This window comes from Salmo salar, chromosome ssa19 (genome assembly GCF_905237065.1).
Source record: "Salmo salar chromosome ssa19, Ssal_v3.1, whole genome shotgun sequence".
NCBI lineage: Eukaryota > Metazoa > Chordata > Actinopteri > Salmoniformes > Salmonidae > Salmo > Salmo salar.
The window spans coordinates 63,520,066-63,544,034 of NC_059460.1; the positions used below are offsets into that span (position 1 = coordinate 63,520,066).

The following is a 23,969-nucleotide window of genomic DNA, read 5'->3' on the forward strand; positions in this document are numbered from 1 at the left end:
CAAATTGTCGTTTTTTGGTGTGTGTGTGTGTGTGGGGGGGGCATTGTCTGCATTCATCAGCTAGCTAGCTTTCTTTCTGACCAGCACTGTCCCAGAGCTTGGTGAAGTTTATCTGCGCTTGTCGGACGACAATTGAATGTTCACGATGTCACTGTGACAACCTTCTACAGACATGTGGATAGACCAAATGTAAACCAACCTTTTTACCGCGTTCACGTACTAGTCAGAACTGGGTCACTTTTGACTTGCTAACTAGTTGTAGTTAATTACGCGCCTCGTTCAATTTATTAACTAATCAGAAATGTCCGAATTTCCTATTTCCGACTAGCATGTAAACGCGGAATTATTCCCATCAATACTTCTGTAATGTGATAGGCTATACATGTAATGTACAAATCGGAATTATTGTAGTTTACTTAAACGATATTTAATTCATCTGTCATGCCCCGCCCTTTCTCTATAGTTTACATAAAACCTAGCAGCCATAGTGTGCAATGTATGTATTTAACAGAAAGATGTTTACATTATGTTTATTCTACAGACCTGGGTGAAGCGCACATCTGCTTCTTCATTTATGCACCAAACATACCAGATTTTTGTCATCGGCGCAGGTTGCAGCACCTGTGTGTTAATAAAACCATGGGAGCTAGCCCTGTATAAATTCTTACAGTAGGCCTATGCCTACATTTTACTTTTAACTCAACAGCAACGTAAAGAAACGCTTTTTATTATAGCCTAGTATCAATATGCCTATTGAAAAAAATCTATAACAGCAACAATTAATGGACTTTCTTCGAGGCTACTGGATTGTTTCAGCCATTATAGTACACGAATCTCCTAAAATGTAAAATCGGCGCGCGCTTATAAAACCCAAAGGCACGTTTCAAATTCATCAGCCGGTTGATCAGAAACCATACCATGTATGCTGGGAACACTAACGGCTGGGTGGCTTTTCAGCGTCTTGTTCATAAAAGCAATTACGATTGTTGCGCTAGATGATGCGTTCACCCCCAAATATCGGTTTTAATAATGGGAGAACCAAACATGTTGGGAAGCGTGCGCTGCACAGGTGGGCAAATTGCAGTGTACAATGGTTAGGCAGTGTATAAGAAGTGTCTACACTGGCCGGTCTATAATATAAAGACCACCTCTTTTACCGTCAATCGCCTGTATAGGAACCAAGTGGGGGTACCATAGGCTTGTGTTCCAAATGGAACCCTATTTCAAGATGACACCTGGGAAATTCCCCCAAAACATTGAAAACGATTTCAATAAGAACTATAAAACTATACAGAAATGTGTTCAAACATAAAATAGCTGCCACATAAAACCTTCTCCTTGAAGTAAATAATAATTACCCCAAATACAATTTGCTTGTCAGTCCCCTAACATAAAACGGACAGAGTGGGGAACTGAAATGACCATCCGAACATACTTTTTAACCTTCTTTAGCTTATGTTGCAGATAACTGGAAAATATACCAAAATACATTCATACAGCAAAACAAGGTTACTCTAAAGTACAAGAAAAATAGAAATTGCAAATGGAAAAAAATAGGTGTCACTTTGTGCAAAGATTCTCAATTAACTTGATCTTGTAACCTTGGTAGAGGAAGAAAAAAAACATCAAGAAAATTATCAACATTTACCAATGAGATCAGATGATGACTCTAGACCATTACATAGGTAGTCAACAGTGTCGTAAGAGTCCTCACAGAGCTATACACATTTAGACAACTAGAAGAGCTATGCTCTGATTAACATTTATAAATCCCCTTATTTGAAACAAAATAAAAAGAGGCACTAAACATTAACAGAAATAGCACCAAACTTCTATAAATGTCTTCTTTCACCATCACGAGGAAAAGCAGGGAAAAAAGGAAAACTAGTCAAAGACTCATCTTATTACCTATATAAACTAGGCTATTAGAAAAATAATTAAAAAGCATGCAAGAAAGAAAAATATAATTCATCGAACACAAATGGGGCAAACTGATTTGTCATGCCTTGTTTGAGGACACTAAGATGGTTAAGGGGGGAGGGGAAAACATCTGCATGTGTGTGTCATGGATGTTACTTTAAGGTTAAAAAAAAGTTTATTTCAATTGAAAATTCTATATAAATATCTTTAAATACTAAAAGCAACCAGATTTTGGTGAAGAGCATTTGCCTCCCTTTCTAATAACTTAAATAATTAATTGGTATTTGACAGCAGCCTTTTTCTACAATACACAAACTAATTCAGAGCAGAACATTACATTTCCAAAGAGTACAGCTTTCCCAAGACACCTTTCATACAAAGAGAGGGAAAATCTGAATCACCATTAAAAGAGAAGTGGGCCGCCAACAGGCTCCTAAAACCCAAAACGAGAGTTCAATGTGCATAAAGTGAGGGGTGGAGCATCGTCCCCTAGAAAAATCATAGGAAACATTGCTCTTCCAGAGAATAAAAGACGGTTAGTAGTTTGGCCAAATGATAAGACTACCCTACACCATCCTGCCAAATGTTGAAGCAATGCAGTGTCTTTTGAGCATCATAAGATAGTGACTAATGAACATTAATACAAAAGATCAGCATTGTTGCAAAAATGACTATAGCCATTGACAATCCAATGACTCGCAGTGTTATATGTACCATCCTAACATAGAAAATCTAATTATGTTCCGATTCGAAACCCTTATGGACCGATCTGTTCTAAAAAGCAAATGTCATCTTGGGGACTGATTCAAGCAAATAACATAACCTCATACATTGTCTATTTCTTCTTCTTTTTTTTTTTTACATTTTCTTTTCTAACAAAAATGACCAAATAAATGGATCCTTTTATAAAAGTATGCTTGCCTCTCAGTGGCTATTGGTCCACAAGTTAATACATTTCGGACCACTTTCAATGTGGCAGCGACTGTGGTTGGCACCCAAGGTTAAAAGCCAAAAGTCAGCTGGTGTGTCATGTCTTTTCAGTACGGATACGGAAAAAAAAAAAAAAAAAAGAGCACAGCCAATGACACTTTAAAAAAAGCTATGATGAAGTCAAGAGAAAAGAAAATGGAAGCCACTACTGTCCAAAAAAGATTCCCTGACATTTTTGGTCAACAGTAACGAGTTTGTGAACTCTTACTAAACTGGAGCATGGTTGGTCAAAAGGCTGTCTTCTTGAGCACTTTGAAACATTGTGTTTAATTTGGGTGGGGGGCCACAATCAACAAGGCTGGGGGGAGTAACCAAGACATCCTCATGATGTGTAATGTAGTTTTCAAAGCATACCGCTGCCTTGACATTTCCCCCTTTAATGTAGCCCCTTTTACATAGCAGTGGTGACCGAGTCGGGGTGAGACCCCAGGTACCCAGGCGAGGGGGCCTGGTAGGGGTCTGCGCCCTGGCCAGAGCAGCCCGTGGCTGGGGACACGGCCAGGCTGCGGAACAGCAGGTCCATGGATGGGAGCAGGGGCTTGAGCAGGCTGACCGGGCAGAATGCAGAGCCGCCGTGGGGGGTGAAGTTCACCTTGTTGGGGTCGGGGCAGGAGGAGAGGAGGAGCGAGGACTGGGCTAGGTGTGGAAAGCTGTGGGAGAGAAAAGGACAGTTGTTAGGAGCAGGATCACAAACTGTTCAAATATGTTAGTAGACCTGATATCAGGGTTCATACACATGACATATGGAATTTAATGACTTTTCCTTTTAACCGAATTTCCATGACCAACAATTGACGGCGTCTCTGAAGTAAAGTGTAAAAAAAAAGTATGCGTAATGTGGTATCGACACTGGGAGGCTGCTCTCTGATCCCATGTACCATCACCTGTTGTTGAGCAAGGCACTTAACACCCCCCCCAAAGTAGAATACCTGTTAGGCAACAGTATAAAACATGTGGTCAACCCTCACTCTGGAGAGCTACCTTGATGTAAAACAAATAATTAGCTCATTCAATATATCAAAGATCAAATGGCTATGGTAGGCTACAAATCTTTTTATTCAGCTGAAGCAAGCCCAGAAATGTTCTTCATGAAATGTACCTTTTCTAGTTTAGTCATATTTATCTTAATCAGCTTAGAAGTGTTTACTTTGCAGGCTGACTAGCATCTATTGCAACATCCCATACGTTAGATGCCCAAATCAACTGGCATCATATACACATTTTGAACCCACATAATCCAAAAGAAAGGCTACATCTAATATTTTTTTTACTGAAATGAATGTTCACAATTCTAATTATTTTGATTCAGATGATTAGATCAATGCAATTAAACCGAATACCAACTAATACAATGGTTAAGTGAATTGTTTGTTTCATCAAATAATTGTTTAAATGAATCATATGAATCGTTCAAAAATGTACATCAACCTTGTATGGCTTTATTCGTGAGTGTCGGGGATACGCTTTTTTAGGACATGACGAAAACATTAATACATGCTAATAACAGCTAAACACTTAACTAGAGGGTACAAGATATGTTTTGATTTGGCTAGTTAATCATATTTTATAGGCTATGCCTACCTGCTGCTGAAATGTTCGACTCGCTCTCTCTCCTTGAGCAACGGCCCACTCATCTCACACAAATACAGACGAGCTAAAGTGTTATTCCGATCCTGGCAGATATGATTTTTATTGATAAAATATTGAAATAAATCACAATAACAGAAATGATAAAATAATTTCCATTACGTTTCGGATTTTATTATTTTCTAAAACTTTTCCAGGACTGGGAAACACCATTTTAAAATTCCATTACTTTTTCAGGATTTTCATGATCATATGAACCCTGTGATTGACACACCCAGTCTACAATAACTTTGAAACCACTGGGGGTCAGTGCAGACTCAATCTAAGGAGCCATATGTTACTGTTCATAAGCTTTTTGGAATAAATGCATGCAAGTCAGAATGTTTTGTATTTATCTATATACCAAAGAATACATCTGTCCATACATACACGTTAATGTGTATTTACATTTGTGTGTGCATGTACGTTTCTGTGCACATCAAACAATTGTGCATGTGTGTGCGTGTACGAGTATTTGCGAGAACCTACCTGGTCTCCTCACACACGCGGACCTTCTCGCAGCCCTCGGGGGGCTCCCTCTGGAAGCAGTAGCTCTTGTTGGGCCGGGGCGAGGAGGAGAGCAGCAAGGGGGATGGCTCCCACCCACGCTGGGATGACAGTGGAGACAGGAGACACAGCTCTGCACCCTCCGCCACACCTGAAGCGTGGTGTGAGAATAGATCCAATATCTGAATAGGTCCAATATCTGTGTTTCTAAATTCCTATCACTGATGCCCAGTTCAGATACAGCAGCCGAGACGGTTTTATGCAGTTTGCTTGATCTGAACGGTCTTGCTGGAGTTTCCTAGGTTCAACATGTGAAATCTTAGCTAAAGACTTGCGACTGGCCAATCAGAACAGTGCGCTGACATTCTGTGTTTAGCCAAGCAGCTAGATATCAGCAAGCTGTGTGCTTGGCTAGCTATCTCTCTCACAAAGTGTGCCCTGTTTCTAGTGCATGCATTTCATGCTACAACAAGTGGAAACGTTGTATCACGTCATTGTAAAGAGGCACCATTACTGTGGAAACTGTCTCAACCATTTATAGCCAATTTAGCTTTTCCTGCCTGGTATTACTCAATTTTATGTTGATAAACCAAATGGGTCTTGTTCAGTAGGGAGATAACGTTTTGAAACAGATAAACCCGGGAGGTACACCCTGAACCTGTCCAATAAGAACAGTTTTCAATTGCAAAACATTTTGCAGGTTTGTGTGCACCTTACTGAACAAGTTTGTGTACACTACTTAACATAACACTGCACTGATGTTGTTACAGGGCTATATTGGGGAGAGACTGACCTGGGTCCTGATTCACAGGTAGGTCTTCTACAGAAGAGGAAGAGAAAGAGGAGCAGGGTGAGGGTGTGGGGGAGAGGGGCATGGTGGAGGGGTCGCTCTGGGAGCCACTGCTGCAGCTCAGGGGTGGAACTGGAGCCCTGTGGCCGTCAGGAACCTCCAGAATCTGAGAGAGACAGAAATGAATGCAGTGAATACACTGGACAACAGGACAAGAGTGAATACCTCCTTATTGTTTGAAGGAATTCTTATTATTCTTCCACTTTTGTCACAATATCGCCAGGCCCGATACTTGTTTTTCTTTTTACTTTGGCAATATCGAAGAACTTTAACACTGCTACTCTGACACCGAAAACTGCACCAATTGGCCCATAGTTGGTGGTGTATAAAAATAAACAAAATCTGAGTGTAAGGCTCAGCCCCGCTGACCCATTTGATGTAAAAAACACAAAACTTGGTATAGCAGTATTTAGCATAAGGAAAAACTTTGCTTCAAAGACCCATGAGGTCCGCCATATTGGATTTTCTGCCCTGTCGATGTTTTCGAAAATCATTAAAAAAAACGTATCATGAACTGCAAATCTGATTGACTTGAAACTCAATGTATATTCATCATGTCAGCCTCTACTAAGTTTGGAAAAAAGCTAAGCAATACGTCAGATGGAAGAGAAAATGGCAACTTCATAAAAATAATATTGCGTTCTCAATCAAGCCCTAATAACTCAACTTATCTTTACTCTATCAACTTGAAACAGTGTTTTGAGGGCATTAGTAGGAATGTTTATGTCGAAGCAGGTGTTGATATCTCAATAAACATGGAAAAAGCAAGCAATTCAGTTGTGAACCTGTTGTGGAAAATTACATAGTTGGTCATGCTATCCTGTGTTTTACTGCTTAAAGAATAGTCTAGTTATATGCTAGTGTTTTTTCTAACCTGATACAAACTTGTCTTTGAGTGACTTCGTCATAAGACTGGGCGTATAGCTAAGATCAGTTTAGGTGCAACTGCAGTATGCAAGACATCCCGTGGGTTTACTAAATCGGCAGGAAGTCAGCTGTGTGGAACCTTGCAGGAAAGAGCACATTATAGTGTGAAATGTGACAGAACGCAGTTATACGGTTGAGCCCTCGTGCTATCAACCTGCACAGACAAACCAAATCGCCTTTTTTACACTATGTTCTGCCCCCGTTTCCACACAACTGCTAAACTGCCACGTAGACAAAAATAGGTTGTACTTTTTCTATAAAATCAGAGACCCAACTATGTTAAGCTTTTCAACTCTGAACAATTCTTAGCGATGGTTGATCGCTTCATTTTTGGAAATCTTACACAATTGTTGTTTGAAATAATCTGCAGTCTCCCAATAGAATCTCTCGGACAATTTGGCGATGAGGATGAGATGCTAACTCCGCGGATCGAGGTTAACTGTACGCAGAGGCTGCATTAGACGTGGCAGGAAGCCCCACACTCTGACTAAGCGGAGCAGAAATTGCCCAGCCTCAGACCTGGCAGGGAGCGTCAGTGAGTGGATACGTCATTATGAACAGACAAAATAAATTAAGGGTGAGACTGATTTTCTTTTAAACATCATAGAAAATCATGTTTTGGGAACAGGTGGCGCACATTAGGTATTTTGTACAAGCAAAAGACACCCCTAGTTAGAAACTTTGTTGTAGCAGAGTTATTTCAGAATAGGGTAAGTCCTAGAATTTTTTTATTAGGAAATCATATAAAACAGATATCTAATATCTGGGCTCCCGAGTGGCGGAGATACAATCTTCGACAAAATCATTCGCAAGGAGATTCCTGCAAAAATATTATTTGAAGATGTGCTAGAAGCGTCACTACAGACCCAGGTTTGATTCCATGCTGTATCACAACCGGACGTGATTGAGAGTCCCATAGTTGCGGCGCACAATTGGCCCAGCGTCGTCCGGGTTAGGTTTGGCCGGGGTAGGCCATCATTGTAAATAAGGTTTGGCCGGGGTAGGCCATCATTGTAAATAAGAATTTGTTCTTAACTTAATTAGGGTAGGGGGCACTATTTTCACCTCCGGATGAAAAGCGTGCCCAAAGTAAACAGCCTGTTCCTCAGGCCCAGAAGCTAGGATATGCATAAAATAATGTCTGTGAGTATAACAGAACTGATATGGCGGGCGAAAACCTGAGAAAGATCCATCCAGGAAGTGGGATTTCTTTATGTTTGTAGTTTTCCATTGACTGCCAATACAGATTCCATTGATTTAGGACTCAAATTGGACTTCCTATGGCTTCCACTAGATGTCAACAGTCTTTATAAATTGTTTCAGGCTTGTATTCAGAAAAATGAGGGAGTAAGACCACTGAATGAGTGGACAATGCAGTGTCCCAGAGGTTTTTCATGCGCACGACCGAGAGCGCGCCTTTCTTGTTTTCCTTTTATATTGACGAAGCTTTTGTCTGGTTGAAATATTATTGATTATTATGACTAAAAACCTGAGGATTGATTATAAACATCGTTTGACATGTTTCTACGAACTTTACTGATACTTTTCTGATTTTTCATCTGCCTGTTGTGACTGCCTTTGAGCCTGTGGATTACTGAACAAAACGGAGGTTTATGGATATAAAGAGGGACTTTATCGAACAAAACAAACATTTATTGAGTAAATGGGAGTCTTGTGAGTGCAACCATATGAAGATCAAAGGTAAGTGATTAATTTCATCGCTATTTCTGACTTGTGTAACGCCTCTACTGGTAACTGTTTATAATAATTTGTCTGCTGGGCGCTGTTCTCAGATAATCGCATGGTATGCTTTCGCCGTAAAGCCTTTTTGAAATCTGACACCGTGGTTGGATTAACAAGAAGTTCATCTTTAAACCGATGTATAACACTTGTATGTTTTATTAATTTTTATAATGAGTATTTCTGTTTTTGAATTTGGCGCTCTGCAATTTCACTGGATGTTGGCCAGGTGGGACGCTATCGTCCCACACCCCCTAGAGAGGTTAATAACTGACTTGCCTAGTTAAATAAAGGTTAAAAAAAATTAATAAAATTGTAATTAGGGCAAACACCCTGTCGAAGCAGGGACATCTCTAATTGGAATATTTGTGTTGAAGCAGAAGTATCCTGGTTGGAGACAGGCGTTGTGTTTCTCCGTTGAAGCAGAGAAGCGGCCATGGGACGATATGACACGGTTACGAGTTGTGATCGCAGGGCACAATCCTGGAGATAGAAAAGAAAATATTCCGGCAGGTAAAATAATTTTTTTTTTTTAAAACATTGTAAAAGAAAATGAATTCGTCAGTGTACTGGTAAAACAGTTGGTTATGATTGGGAAACCAGCTATACATTTAAACCCTACACAGACATGTGCATAGGAACTACAATGTGGGTATAACATTTAAAATTACAGAGTCATGAAAAAAATATTTTGAGGGAGAAGAAATACATTTTTTCATTATAAGAAAGGAAGAAGTTCCTAACGAAATACTGTTTGTTTTGTGTGTTTGATTTGTTTCCTGAGTGTGTGTGTGTGTATTGACGAGAGATTTACATTATGGACAGATGAATCGTTAGACTGGTATAAGACATTAGGTCTCATTCTCCAGTAGTAAATTGGCCGAGCTTCAGTATTGGTTCTAATACAAGGAATCAGGTGCCGTGACCAATTAAAAAGGCACAAATACCATAACTACTCTCCACGGAAGTGGGAATGACTACCTTGGATTTTTTTAAATTGGCATATATTGAAACCGTGACTGAGGAAATCTAAACTCGACACCGTTGAGAAAGGCACAGAAATAACCATCATAGAAGAGGTAAACTATAGCAAAGCCATAGAGGCACTAAAAAAAGCACAAGGGCATTCTACCAATTCGGCTCGTATATGGCTCGAATCTAATCATGGATAAAATTGGGCAGCATTTCCCTGTTGATGGAAAATTCCAATCTAACAAAGAATTCTGAGATGCTATGTTGAATTGGCACAATGACAAAATAAAATTCAAAAGCTCAATACATCAGTGTTTTGATGTACTCAGGATAACCGCAATAAACAAACTATTTGTGAAGTAAATTGAGTATGTAGTATGCTTATTGGTTTCAGGACACAAAATCATTAATTTAATTATGACAAATGGTAAGAAAATGTTGAGCAATGTCAAAGTAATGACTTCAAATAAGTTACGTTATGTTGACTGCCAATTTGTTAGTTAGGCTATCCTTATGAATCGCATAGCATTACAGCAGTATGTACCCGTAATATATGTTAGCTAGCTACCTAACGTTAGTTGGCTACTAATACATTGAACTTGCCAGTATATATTAACTATATGCTATGTAACTACCCAATGTTTATTGACATGATTACTCACGTCATTCTTAGCTTAGCTAAATGGTACAGTCATTATGCTTTCTCAATGGACATTGTTAAATTGGGTGCTTCGTAAAGTCGCTCTGGCCATCTGCTCCGATTTCAGAGCACTCTCGTCTGAATGCACCAGAGCGCAGAATAACCGTTGAATTTATGAACACTCAACACCCGTTGAATATGGCCGGTGTCAGAAAATCGTTGGGGGAAAAAAACTTTATTAAATTGTTGGCAGCAGCACAGTTGGTCACCAATGCTTTGGATAACATGAAAAACGCCTAACCAGTTCTGCTAGAGTGAGTAAAATGGTCAGAGTGAGGTGTTCTCTAATTTGTGCCTGGAAGTAGCTAGCAAGCTAGCCAACTTTAGCCAGTTGGCTTGGGTGCTTGACTGCCGTTGTGAGGTCAGAACGCTCAGATGAACCCTGCTCCTCGGCCAGAGCAGGCAGTGTGCGCTCTGAACAGTCTGAATTTCCGAACAACCGAAGTCATAAAATGTCTAACTAGTAATTTGTTATGCTAACAAGTTAGCAAGAGGCTGCATAGCATTAGCATCAACTACCGGTATACATGCAAAGCTCAACTGAAAGGTTACCGTTCATTTACTGTACAAAAATGAACTAATAGTATATACTCATTAAGTACGTAGTATATTAGTATTGGTATTTGAACACAGCTTGGCTATGTGAGGATGTTGATAAAAATGTGTACCTAAGCTTTGATGGCAGGTTTGTAACCTGTTTTCAAAATGGATCTTGAGGGGGGAGTGGACCAACATTTATTATTGGGATTAAATAGTAAAGGAGGTTTTGAGAGTGGAATCCAATTCCACTCACTTTGCAGCTGTGCGTGTGGTTAATAGTGTCACAGTGAAAGTCACCATGTTTTAGGTGTGAGGCTGTTGGTTATTGGAAAAGTGAGTGTAGCGGGGCAAGAGTTCGAAATTGGCAAAATTTACAACAGGAAAAGTATTATATTTAGTGGGGAAACAGGCAAAATCGAAAGCGATGTGACTACCATCCATGTCATTGAACATAGGACCAGTAACAATAACCGGATATTGCTACAGGGCGACTGAAGTGGAGCTGATTTTGGGGTTGGATAATCCTTGCGAAAATCAAAGTGAATTCTAAAAGGTAACATATTAAAATTGGCAGCATATTTGGGCGAAAGCAAGAATGTTCCAAAAAAGTCCAACTTTGTATCATGGTGCATTTAAATAAATCGCTAAAGGGTTTTCATTTGAGGGTTCTGTGTTGGTACAGTATGTCGTTAATTTGTTATTGGCGTAAAAAGATGAAGAAACTCATATGCCAGACATTACCTTCATTAGTAAACTATTTGGTAGAGAAGGGTCACAAGACATCTTATGGGAAAGTACAACCAGCGAAACAAGAAATAACATATGAGGGTTTCAATTTTGGAAGTGACGAAGCACATTACACATGATCGAGTAGGAACAATGCGCTCTTTGAAACAACCAAACACTCCTTGCAGACTCAGGAAAACCCTGGGGGTTTTTAATCTTGTGAGACATTCTATTTAGTCTTATTCTGAAATAGATTTATAAAATTGACGAAAGGGAGGAGGGGTCACAAGAAATTTGAGTGACGTAAATAGTGAGTAATTGTTTGTAGTTTTGAAAAAGCAATTGTGTCAGGCGACAGCATTGGGGTTGCCAAACCTAAAATTACCTTTTACATTTTAGACAAAAACGATTAATGAGTGGAGGGAGGACAGTGGCCTTCCTGTGAACAGAAGCTCATGTTTTGTTTTGTCTGTAATTTAAAACGTTTTGTTCACCTGGTAAAGTGACAGATGGAAAGACAGAGGTAGAGTATAGTAGAGATTGTAGAGGGAAACAAGTGTTAGAATGGAAGAGAAATGTACTGGGTGATGGTGATTGAGAGGGCTTCTAAAGTTAAAAAGTAGAGATGTAGACTAGTGAAGGTAACAAAGGCAATGAGAAGTTAATCATTTCGAATTTGAATTGTTTGGACTGATTAAGATTTAGCAAAGTGAAAACTAACAAAATGTTTAATTTCTCTCCCTTTGAAATGTTTCCCAAGGCAACAGCCTTGGGAGAGTAGTTAGTAAAATTCTGCAGTTTTATAAAGGTATCCGATTCCGGCCGTAGGGGGAGCTCCCATATAAGTAAGGCCTGGCCATTTATTTGTTTATGCCATACGTTTTACCCCACACCAGCACGCACACACAACTCACCTATTAGGAATATTTGTTAAGTGGTGTTAATACTGTGTTTGATTTATTGTGTGGGGTCTTTTTTAATTTGGTTGTAAACTGGGTACGTAGAATGATGGAAATGTTTGAAATATTTTTTTTATGGTTTCTGAGGTACAGGCAAAGAAAACACTTAATGGGGTTGAATGACCTTTGTTCTGACTTCCTGTTGAGGCCCGACACCCTCACTAGAAAGACTGGAGACATTGGGTGAGATCTAAAATGGGCTATGTAAACACTAGTAATTAGAAGAAGTTTATAATTTTGTAATAGTCCTATGTGTGGACCACGAGAAGGACAGAGAGAATGCTACCCCTGAATGAGGGACACCTGTCTCTAGTCTATTTTACCATTACTTTATGGGATAGAATTATTTCCTTATGGAGTTATCAAGAGTTGTAATTCTAATTTGATGCTATTCTAATTTGTTTATTTTTTTATTTAACAGGCATGATTGTTTTTTTAATTACCGGTCCCCTGGGGCCTGTTGGTAAATAAACAAGTAGATTTTCTTCACATGCCTGCCTGTAAAAGGGAAAAATATATATTGGTAATGGTTGACATTTACTCCAAATGGATTGAAGTTTCAACACCTCGAGTAATGTGTGTATTACTGTTGTTATGGTTGTTCTTGTTTCGATACAAATCTCACCAGATTGGGTCTGCTGTATGGTCGGGATGTCTCCCTAAGGATTGGCCCTCTAACTCCCTGACCTTGTAACTTTGCAGTGAGATCACCAAGATGATAGGAGTATAAGCCAATTTGGGGGAGAAAATGGTTTAAAGTGTGTATTCTTATTCTCTTCGACATTTGAGATAGAAATCTGTATAAATATATTGGTAGGAGTAAGAATTGGTCAGATTAAATAATTTATGGATTTCCTGAATCAGAAATGCCCTAAACTAAACTGTTGTTCTAGTCTGTCCTCTCTCGAGGTTATGGTGAAGATGACCACAGGTAGTGTCTAGATGCACAGAAGGAAACATTTGACCAAGAACAGTGTGAACCTCAACAACACCCCCCCCAACCGGCTGAAGTAATGGCGAAAATTTAGCTCACTACGGGCCTGCCCTGTACCACTTCTACAGAGTGCGACAGGAGTCCACGTGGAGTGAGCATGGAGAGAGATCCTGTCCAAACTTCTCTCACGCTGCTGGTGTACAGGTAGGAAAATGGACAAGGCATAATGGACTGTAAAGGACACTGGCAGCTAAGATGAGACAACAAGGCCAAGGGTTGAAAGTCATTTTCAATTGCGATATATTAAGTGAAAGAAAGTCTTTCTTTTTCCCTCATGTTAATGCTTGTTTAATGAACATGCTTGTAAGTAATTTTCTATTAGGTTGAGACTACCTCTCAAAATGGAGGAAATGTCATAGAAAATTCCATAAAGTTGAAGTCAGAAGTTTACATACATCTTAGCCAAATACATTTAAACTCAGTTTTTCACAATTCCTGACATTTAATCGTAGTAAATATTCCCTGTCATAGGTCAGTTAGGATCACCACTTCATTTTAAGAATGTGAAATGTCAGAATAATAGTAGAGAGTATGATTTATTTCAACTTTTATTTATTTCATCACATTCCCAGTGGGTCAGACGTTTACATACTCAATTAGTATTTGGTAGCATTGCCTTTGAATTGTTTAACTTGGGTCAAACGGTGCGAGTAGCCTTCCACAAGCTTCCCACAATAAGTTGGGTGAATTTTGGCCCACTCCTTCTGACAGAGCTGGTGTAACTGAGCCAGGTTTGTAGGCCTCCTTGCTCGCACATGCTTTTTCAGTTCTGCCCACAAATCTTTTATGGGATTGAGGTCAGGGCTTTGTGATGGCCACTCCAATACCTTGACTTTGTTGTCCTTAAGCAATTTTGCCACAACTTTGGAAGTACACTTGGGGTCATTGTTTATTTGGAAGACCCATTTGCGACCAAGCTTTAACTTCCTGACTGACATCTTAAGATGTTGCTTCAATATATCCACATACTTTTCCTACGTCATGATGCCATCTATTTTGTGACGTGCACCAGTCCCTCCTGCAGCAAAGCACCTCCACAACATGATGCTGCCATCCCCGTGCTTCACGGTTGGGATGGTGTACTTCGGCTAGCAAGCCTCCCCCTTTTTCCTCCAAACATAACGATGGTCATTATGGCCAAACAGTTCTATTTTTGATTCATCAGACCAGAGGACATTTCTCCAAAAAGTACGATCTTTGTCCCCATGTGCAGTTGCAAACCGTAGTCTGGCGGTTTTGGAGCAGTGGCTTCTTCGTTGCTGAGCAGCCTTTCAGGTTATGTCGATATAGGACTCGTTTTACTGTGGATATAGATACTTTTGTACCTGTTTCCTCCAGCATCTTCACAAGGTACTTGCGTACTATTGTTTGTACAGATGAACATGGTACCTTCAGGCGTTGGAAATTGCTCCCAAGGATGAACCAGACTTGTGGAGGTCTACAATTTCTTTTCTGAAATTTAAGTCAAGCAAAGAGGCTCTGACTTTGAAGGTAGGCCTTGAAATACATCCACAAGTACAATTGACTTAAATTATGTCAATTAGCCTATCAGAAGCTTCTAAAGCCATGCCATTATTTTCTGGAATTTTCCAAGCTGTTTAAAGGCACAGTCAACTTAGTGTATGTAAACTTCTGACCCACTAGAATTGTGATACAGTGAATTATTGTTAAAACCTCTAGGCTAGGTGGGACAGTAGCGTCCCACCTGATTCACATCCAGTAAAAGTGCAGGGCGCCAAATTCAAACTACAGAATTGTAAATATTTAACATTCTTGAAAATACACATGCAATATGTCAAAATAAAGCTTAACCTCTTGCTAATCCAGCCGCGGTGTCAGATTTCAAAAAGGCTTTACGACGAAAGCAAACCATGAGATTATCTGAGGACAGCGTCCAGCACACAAATGCATAACAAATAATTTTCAACCAGGGAGTTGCGACACGAAAGTCAGAAATAGTGATATAATATATGCCTTACCTTTTAAGATCATCTTCTGTTGGCACTCCAAAAGGTCTGTTACATTACAAATGGTCCTTTTGTTCGATAAATGTATTCTTTATATCCATAAAAACTCAGTTTAGCTGGCGCACTTCAGTCAATAATCCACTCGGTTTCCATCGGTCAAAATGCATACAAAATGAATCCCAAACGTTACCAGTAAACTTATAAATCAATCCTTAGGTACCCTAATACGCAAATAAACAAAATTTAAGACGGAGAATCGTTATTGTCTTTACCGGAGATAAACAAAAAAAACGCACTCTCTCGGCCATGCGCATGGAAACTCTACAGCCAAGCCCTTAGAAAAACTACTTCTTCTGGGTCATTTTTCCAAAAACCAGCCTGAAACTCTTTCTAAAGACTGTTGACATCTAGTGGAAGCCCTAGGAACTGCAATCGGGCACGATTTCGCCCTATTATAAAAGTGCCAGCCATTGAAATCAGTGGTAGGATGAAAATACTTTTTTTGGGGGATGGTTTGTCTTCGGAGTTACGCCTGCCATATCAGTTCTGTTATACTCGCATACATTATTGTAACAGTTTTAGAAACTTGTGTTTTCTATCCAAATCTACCAATTATATGCATATCCTAGCTTCTGGGCCTGAGTAACAGGCAGTTTACTTTGGGCACGCCTTTTATCCGGAGGTGAAAATACTGCTCCCTACCAAAGAGGGGGCGGCAGCGTAGCCTAGTGGTTAGAGCGTTGGACTAGTAACCGAAAGGTTGCAAGTTCGAATCCCCGAGCTGACAAGGTACCAATCTGTCGTTCTGCCCCTGAACAAGGCAGTTAACCCACTGTTCCTAGGCTGTCATTGAAAATAAGTATTTGTTCTTAAATGACTTGCCTAGTTAAATAAAGGTAAATAAAAAAAGAGAGGTTAAAGTTCTTGAAATGTTCTGTATTGACTGACCTTCATGTCTTAAAGAAATGATGGACTGTCATTTCTCTTTGCTTATTTGAGCTGTTCTTCCCATAACATGGACTTGGTCTTTTACCAAATAGGGCTATCTTCTGTATACCCCCCCACCTTGTCACAACACAACTGATTGGCTCAAATGCATTAAGGAGGAAAGATATTCAAGAAATGTACTTTTAAGAAGGCAGACCTGTTAATTGAAATGCATTCCAGGTGACTACCTCGAAGCTGGTTGAGAGAATACCAAGAGTGTACAAAGCTGTCATCAAGGCAAAGGGTGGCTATTTGAAGAATCTCAAATATTGATTGATTTGTTTAACACTTTTTTGGTTATTACAAGATTATAATAAAAAATAATAATTCTCATGAACTCCAAACTCAGAATTTATGTTAATCATGTCTGTCTCTAGTACATTTGAGAAAAGCAATACATCCAAAGATTAGAAAATGGCATCTTTGTTTAGAATAGTTACATTTACACAAGGGATTATGTATAATGCTTCCATGCTTCCTCTCAGCGTGCACCTCTTATTGCTACTTGCAGCTATATTTAAACATTCTGTTTAGGATTGAGATTTTCTGCAAACCTGTTGAAACAACTCTTGAAGTGACAGATTGTGATAAGCTTTGAAGGCACTAAGCTAAGCACCCTGGGACTAAATACCTCCCTCTGCAACTTGATCCTGGACTTCCTGGCGGGCCGCCCCCAGGTGGTAAGGTAGGTAACACATTTGCCACGCTGATCCTCAACACGGGGGCCCCTCAGGGGTGCGTCCTCATTCCCCTTCTGTACTCCCTGTTCACCCATGACTGCATGGCCAGGCACGACTTTAACACCATCCTTAAGTTTACCGACGACACAACAATGGTAGGCCTGATCACCAACAACCGGGGTTTGATCCCAGGCAGCCAAACACGACCGGGAGAACTATGAGGCGGCGCACAAGCATCATCCGGGTTAGGGGAGGGTCTGGCCGGCCGGGATGTCACTCTAGCAACTCCACGCGGCAGGCCAGGCACATGCACGCTGACTCGTGTCCCCAGTTGAGCGGTGTTTCCTCCGACACATTGGTGCGGCTGGCTTCCGGGTTAAGCGAGCAGGTGTTAAGGAGTGCGGTTTGGCAGGTCATGTTTCGGAGAACGCATGACTCGATCTTCACAGTTGCAGCAATGAGACAAGATCGTAATTGGGTCACACGAAATTGGGGAGAAAAAGGGGGTAAAATATATATTTATTTTTAAACTAAGAACTAATTCAGGAAACCAGGTAAGGTAACGAGATGGATTATCGCAATATAAAAAATATATTTTCCCTTGAGGAGTGAGTATTGTAAATTAGCACAATCTAAAAATGTAAATGTCTTACCCAGCACTGATGGTGGGGCGGCTGGCACACGAACATGCCCTCCAGCTCCTGGTTGAGGCCCTCCACGCTGCGGCGCAGACGAGGGGTCAGCTTGTACAGGGGGGTGGGTGGGTTGGGCTGGGGGAGAAAAGAGAGAAGCATCAGCTGATTTAATAAATTGAATTCATACTTCAAAATTGACTGACAATCAGTGGAAGACTACAGTAAAACGAGACAACAGAACAATACAGTAGGACATAAAGTACACATTCATAATGCATGTACAATGTATAGAGTAAACAAAACATTGGCATAGACAAACAAGCAAGCGTAGGGCATAGGTACACCAAATAGACACTTGCAACATGCAAGTATGGACACACACAAGCAGACAAGACACACACCACGCAAACAGAGCACATAAAAATGTCATATCGCTCCCAGTACACATCCTCTGAGTTATCAGTTAGTGACTAAACTTCGGAAATGTAAGGAAATTAAAACCCAGGTTTAAATAAGCTTAGTAGTGGAAATCGTTCAAAGCTTTAGCTGTGTTTGAGTGAGATAACCTAGAACAATGGAACCATACCAAAAGTACAAATCCAGCCTATCCGGCAATAGGCAGGCTCAAGCAAACACTCAAAGAATTTGAAAGATAGCAAATTACTATTTGAACCCAGGTTTGATATATTTTACAATGCATTATAACTATCACTGTGCTTATTTCTATTCTTCGTGTTTTGATGAGAGTAGGTCTATTTCTGAAGTGTGTATTGGCCCATACTTCCTTCTCTCCTTGCACAATGACGATAATGCAGTGCATATGGGTTGAAGGCCTATAGAAGGGTCATGTTCATTGTGTATCTTTCCCTTTCAAGACTATTCGACTCGTATCTAGATCCATGGGCTCCGATACAGAAAATATCATTTTTTGTTTAAAATGATTCGATGCGGTTTGATTAGAGGAACAAATTGGTTCGGTGCATAACATTTGTTACATAAAGACATACGTTTTCAATTCCAAATTAAAATCTGCTGCTAATTGAGCTCATGAGTTGGGCCTCTGAGCTGGATCTGTCTGAGCTGACTTCGCAGTGTGTGTAAATTATGTATATGACTATGGTGTATGTAGTCACCTGAGCTAAGCCATGAAGGAGACTAGCAGGCATCTTCTAGTCCACTATCCGATTTTTTTTTTGGGGGGGGGGCAATATGCTTTTTTACTTCCCCCTTTTTTGATCTGAAATCACCATCACCCACTTAAAAATGTGTTATGCAGTAGGCAATGAATACAGCGCTCACCTCCCTGACCAAGGCCCATCTCCCCCAATTGCTCAGTTTGGCCAGGCGGCCAGCTCTAGGAAGAGTCTTGGTGGTTCCAAACTTCTTCCATTTAAGAATGATGGAGGCCACTGTGTTCTTGGGGACCTCCAATGCTGTAGAAATGATTTGGTACCTTTCCCCAGAGCTGTGCCTCGACACAATCCTGTCTCGGCACTCTACTGACAATTCCTTCGACCTCATGGCTTGGTTTTTGCTCTGACATGCACTGTCAACTGTGGGACAGGTGTGTGCCTTTCCAAATCATGTCCAATCAATTGAATTTATCACAGGTAGACTCCAATAACGTTGTAGAAACATCTCAAGGATGGTAAATGGAAACAGGATGCACCGGCGCTCAATTTTGAGTCTCATAGCAAAGGGTGTGAGGACTTACGTAAATAAAGGTTTGTTTTTTACTTTTAACAAACTTGCAAAAATATTGATGAGGATCAAAACAAAGTTCATCCATTTTAGAATAAGTCTAACATAACAAAATGTGGAAAAAGTGAAGGGGTCTGAAAACTTTCCGAATGCACTGTATATAGCACAATGTTGAATTTCACCCCGTCTCAAAATGGAATGGTTTTGACTGTTTGGAAGTTTTTACAGAGTGAGCTTCACTTCTCCACCCACTTCGACCCGGCTCACACAAGTGATTGCTGTCCTCGTCATGAAATTACCAACTTTACCCTGTATATTTAAAAATGACCATATACAGATTTTGTAAAACAAAACTGCTGGTGAAACTTAATAGAAATAAAATCTAATGTAAGCCCCGATTAGCAGGTTGAGTTGTCTCCGGTACCTTACTTGTAGTCGGGAAAACAACATTTTTAACAGCGCATTTGATAACTAACCTATCAACTTACATTGGTTGCATCTCAACTAATAAAGCCTAATTTTGCTCAAGCCATTTGAATGCTGAACATGCCGCGCACCAAGCAGCACAGTTTGACTTGGCTACCGATACTGCCTGTGGTTGTTCAGCATGCAAAATAACTTGCAGATCAACATAGCAACGTGCATGCCCCGCCCACCTGAGGATCTGTCTACTATATCCATCCATTTCCTGTGTTTGATGGAATCAAATTCCACTCGTCACTTAAATCTCGCTGATTGATTGCTTTCATTTTTCTCCTGAGACTTGTTCATAGTCTTGCTTGTGCCTGTCATTTTTCCCCATTAACCTCTAGGGTATGTGGGACGAAATCGTCCCACCTACTCAACAGCCAGTGGAATCCCGTGGCGCGATATTCAAATACCTTAGAAATGCTATTACTTCAATTTCTCAAACATATGACTATTTTACACCATTTTAAAGACAAGACTCTCGTTAACCTCTTATGGCTAAGGGGCAGTATTTTCACGGCTGGATAAAAAACATACCCGATTTAATCTGGTTACTAATCCTACCCAGTAACTAGAATATGCATATACTTATTATATATGGATAGAAAACACCCTAAAGTTTCTAAAACTGTTTGAATGGTGTCTGTGAGTATAACAGAACTCAAATGGCAGGTCAAAACCTGAGAGATTCCTTTACAGGAAGTGGCCTGTCTGACCATTTCTGGAACTTCTTTGCCATCTCTATCTTTTACTAAGGATCTCTGCTCTAACGTGACACTTCCTACGTCGTCCATAGGCGCTCAGAGCCCGGGAAAAACCTGAATGTCGTCATCCCAGCCCCAGGCTGAAACACATTATCGCCTTTCTCAAATGGCCGATCAAGGGACTCTGGGCTTAGGCGCGTGACCTGGCCGCCCCCGTCTTTGTGATTTTTTCCTCTGTTTGCCGAAAAGGAGATTCCCGGTCGGAATATTATCGCTTTTCTACGAGAAAAATTGCATAAAAATTTATTTTAAACAGCGGTTGACATTCTTCGAAGTACGGTAATGGAATATTTAGAATTTTTTTGTCACGAATTGTGCCATGCGCGCGACCCTTCTTTACCATTTCGGATAGTGTCTGGAACGCACGAACAAAACGCCGCTATTCGGATATAACGATGGATTATTTTGGACCAAACCAACATTTGTTATTGAAGTAGCAGTCCTGGGAGTGCATTCTGACGAAGACAACAAAGGTAATGAAACTTTTGTAATAGTAAATCGGAGTTTGATCAGGGCTAAACTTGGTCGGTGTCTAAATGGCTAGCCGTGATGGCTGGGCTATCTACTGAGAATATTGCAAAATGTGCTTTCACCGAAAAGCTATTTTAAAATCGGACATAGAGTGCATAGAGGAGTTCTGTATCTATAATTCTTAAAATAATTATGTTTTTTGTGAACGTTTATCGTGAGTAATTTAGTAAATTCACCGGATGTTTGCGGGGGGTATGCTAGTTCTGAACGTCACATGCTAATGTAAAAAGCTGTTTTTTGATATAAATATGAACTTGATTGAACAAAACATGCATGCATTGTATAACATAATGTCCTAGGGTTGTCATCTGATGAAGATCATCAAAGGTTAGTGCTGCATTTAGCTGTGGTTTTGTTTTTTGTGACATTATATGCTAGCTTGAAAAATGGGTGTCTGATTATTTCTGGCTTGGTACTCTGCTGACATAATCTAATGTTTTGCTTTCGCTGTAAAGCCTTTTTGAAATCGGACAGTGTGGTTAGATAAAGGAGAGTCTTGTCTTTAAAATGCTGTGAAATAGTCATATGTTTGAAAAATTGAAGTTTTTGTATTTTTGAGGAATTTGTAATTCGCGCCACGCCTATCATTGGATATTGGAGCAGGTGTTCCGCTAGCGGAACGTCTAGATGTAAGAGGTTAATCTAACCACACTGTGCGATTTCAAAAAGGCTTTACAACGAAAGCAAAACATTAGATTATGTCAGCAGAGTACCCAGCCAGAAATAATCAGACACCCATTTTTCAAGCTAGCATATAATGTCACATAAACCCAAACCACAGCTAAATGCAGCACTAACCTTTGATGATCTTCATCAGATGACACTCCTAGGACATTATGTTATACAATACATGCATGTTTTGTTCAATCAAGTACATATTTGTATCAAAAACCAGCTTTTTACATTAGCATGTAACGTTCAGAACTAGCATACCCACCGCAAACTTCCGGTGAATTTACTAAATTACTCATGATAAACGTTCACAAAAAACATAAATTATTTTAAGAATGATAGATACAGAACTCCTTTATGCAATCGCTATGTCCGATTTTAAAATAGCTTTTCGGCAAAAGCACATTTTGCAATATTCTGAGTAGATAGCTCGCCATCACGGGCTAGCTATTTTGACACCCACCAAGTTTGGCCCTCACCAAACTCAGATTTACTATAAGAAAAATTGGATTACCTTTGCTGTTCTTCGTCAGAATGCACTCCCAGGACTTTTACTTCAATAACAAATGTTGGTTTGGTTCAAAATAATCCATAGTTATATCCAAATAGCGGCGTTTTGTTGTGCGTTCAAGACACTATCCGAAGGGTGACGCGCCCGACGCGTTTCGTGACAGAAAAATTCGAAATATTCCATTACCGTACTTCGAAGCATGTCAACCGCTGTTTAAAATCAATTTTTATGCGATTTTTCTCGTAAAAAAGCGATAATATTCTGACCGGGAAAACCTGTTTTCGTTCCAAGACGAAAAAATTTAAACATGGTGTCGGCACGTGCACGCGCCCCCAGTCTCATTGTTCTCTGATCGACCACTATCCAAATGCGCTTCTGTTTTTCAGCCATGGCCTGCAAAGTCACCATTCAACGTTTTGCCGCCTTCTGAAAGCCTATGGGAGCCGTAGGAAGTGTCACGTTACAGCAGAGATCCTCAGTTTTCAATAAAGAGAGTGTAGAAGGCCAAGAAATGGTCAGAGAGGGCACTTCCTGTAAGGAATCTTCTCAGGTTTTTGCCTGCCATATGAGTTCTGTTATACTCACAGACACCATTCAAACAGTTTTAGAAACTTTAGGGTATTTTCTATCCAAATCAAACAATTATATGCATATTCTAGTTTCTGGGCAGTAGTAATAACCAGATTAAATCGGGTACGTTTTTTATCCGGCCGCGCAAATACTGCCCCCTACCCTAGCGAGGTTAACATTACAGAGGAAATGTTTGTAATGACCTGTCAAAAAAACAAAATGGGCTCAATGGAATACGTTCTCTTTCGTTGTATCTAAGAAACGCTAAAACTTAATCTGGGATTTAACACACCAACATCACAAGAAAGTGAAGACAACTTATTTTGATGGGTGTCCATTTTCTGTGCAATTGAAAAAAGTAATAATTTAGTACCGTTGAAATGTTTACAAATTAGATGCTCTGAAATGAAAGCCACTTCCGAAACTAAAACATTTGGATTAGTGATATGTCTGATCTCGCAAACAATGTTGAGTATGTGTCGAGTGTGTTGATTTATAATCCGAGGTTATCCTGTTATTGACACCTCCGTTGAATTACGAAAGAGAACATGACAACAGTAATTAGAGGCAGTCTAGACAGCACAGGTGAATTCAGGTAGGGTAGACAGAGCAAGTGTTGGGTGGTTGCAGCCCTGTTCCAGCCCTTTATGTTAATGTATTTATATACGCAAATACACCAATATATTTATGCACGTCTTTAGTTTAACCTGTTAGGGCTAGGGGGCAGCATTTGCACGTCTGGATAAAAAAAATTTACCCGATTTAATCTGGTTACTAATCCTACCCAGTAACTAGAATATGCATATACTTATTATATATGGATAGAAAACACTCTAAAGTTTCTAAAACTGTTTGAATGGTGTCTGTGAGTATAACAGAACTCATTTGGCAGGCAAAACCCTGAGACATTTTCTGACAGGAAGTGGATACCTGATGTGTTGTATTACCTTTAAACCTATCCCATTGAAAAGCACAGGGGCTGAGGAATATTTTGGCACTTCCTATTGCTTCCACTAGATGTCACCAGCCTTT

The 23,969-nt window shown here is 40.0% G+C and overlaps 1 protein-coding gene across 1 annotated transcript in view; it reads right to left on the reverse strand.

The window, feature by feature from the left end:
• Positions 1–501: 501 nt before the first annotated feature.
• Positions 502–23,969, reverse strand: part of fam117ab (family with sequence similarity 117 member Ab) — a 41,329-nt gene continuing 17,861 nt past the window's right edge. Inside the window, exons 5-8 of the mRNA XM_014158633.2 lie at positions 17,739–17,855; positions 5,837–5,999; positions 5,026–5,194; positions 502–3,560 (exon numbers count right to left, since the gene is read on the reverse strand). Of these exons, the coding sequence (XP_014014108.2) occupies positions 3,302–3,560; positions 5,026–5,194; positions 5,837–5,999; positions 17,739–17,774 (627 nt within the window). The 5' untranslated portion in view covers positions 17,775–17,855 and the 3' untranslated portion in view covers positions 502–3,301. The remainder of the gene's footprint in view (positions 3,561–5,025; positions 5,195–5,836; positions 6,000–17,738; positions 17,856–23,969) is intronic.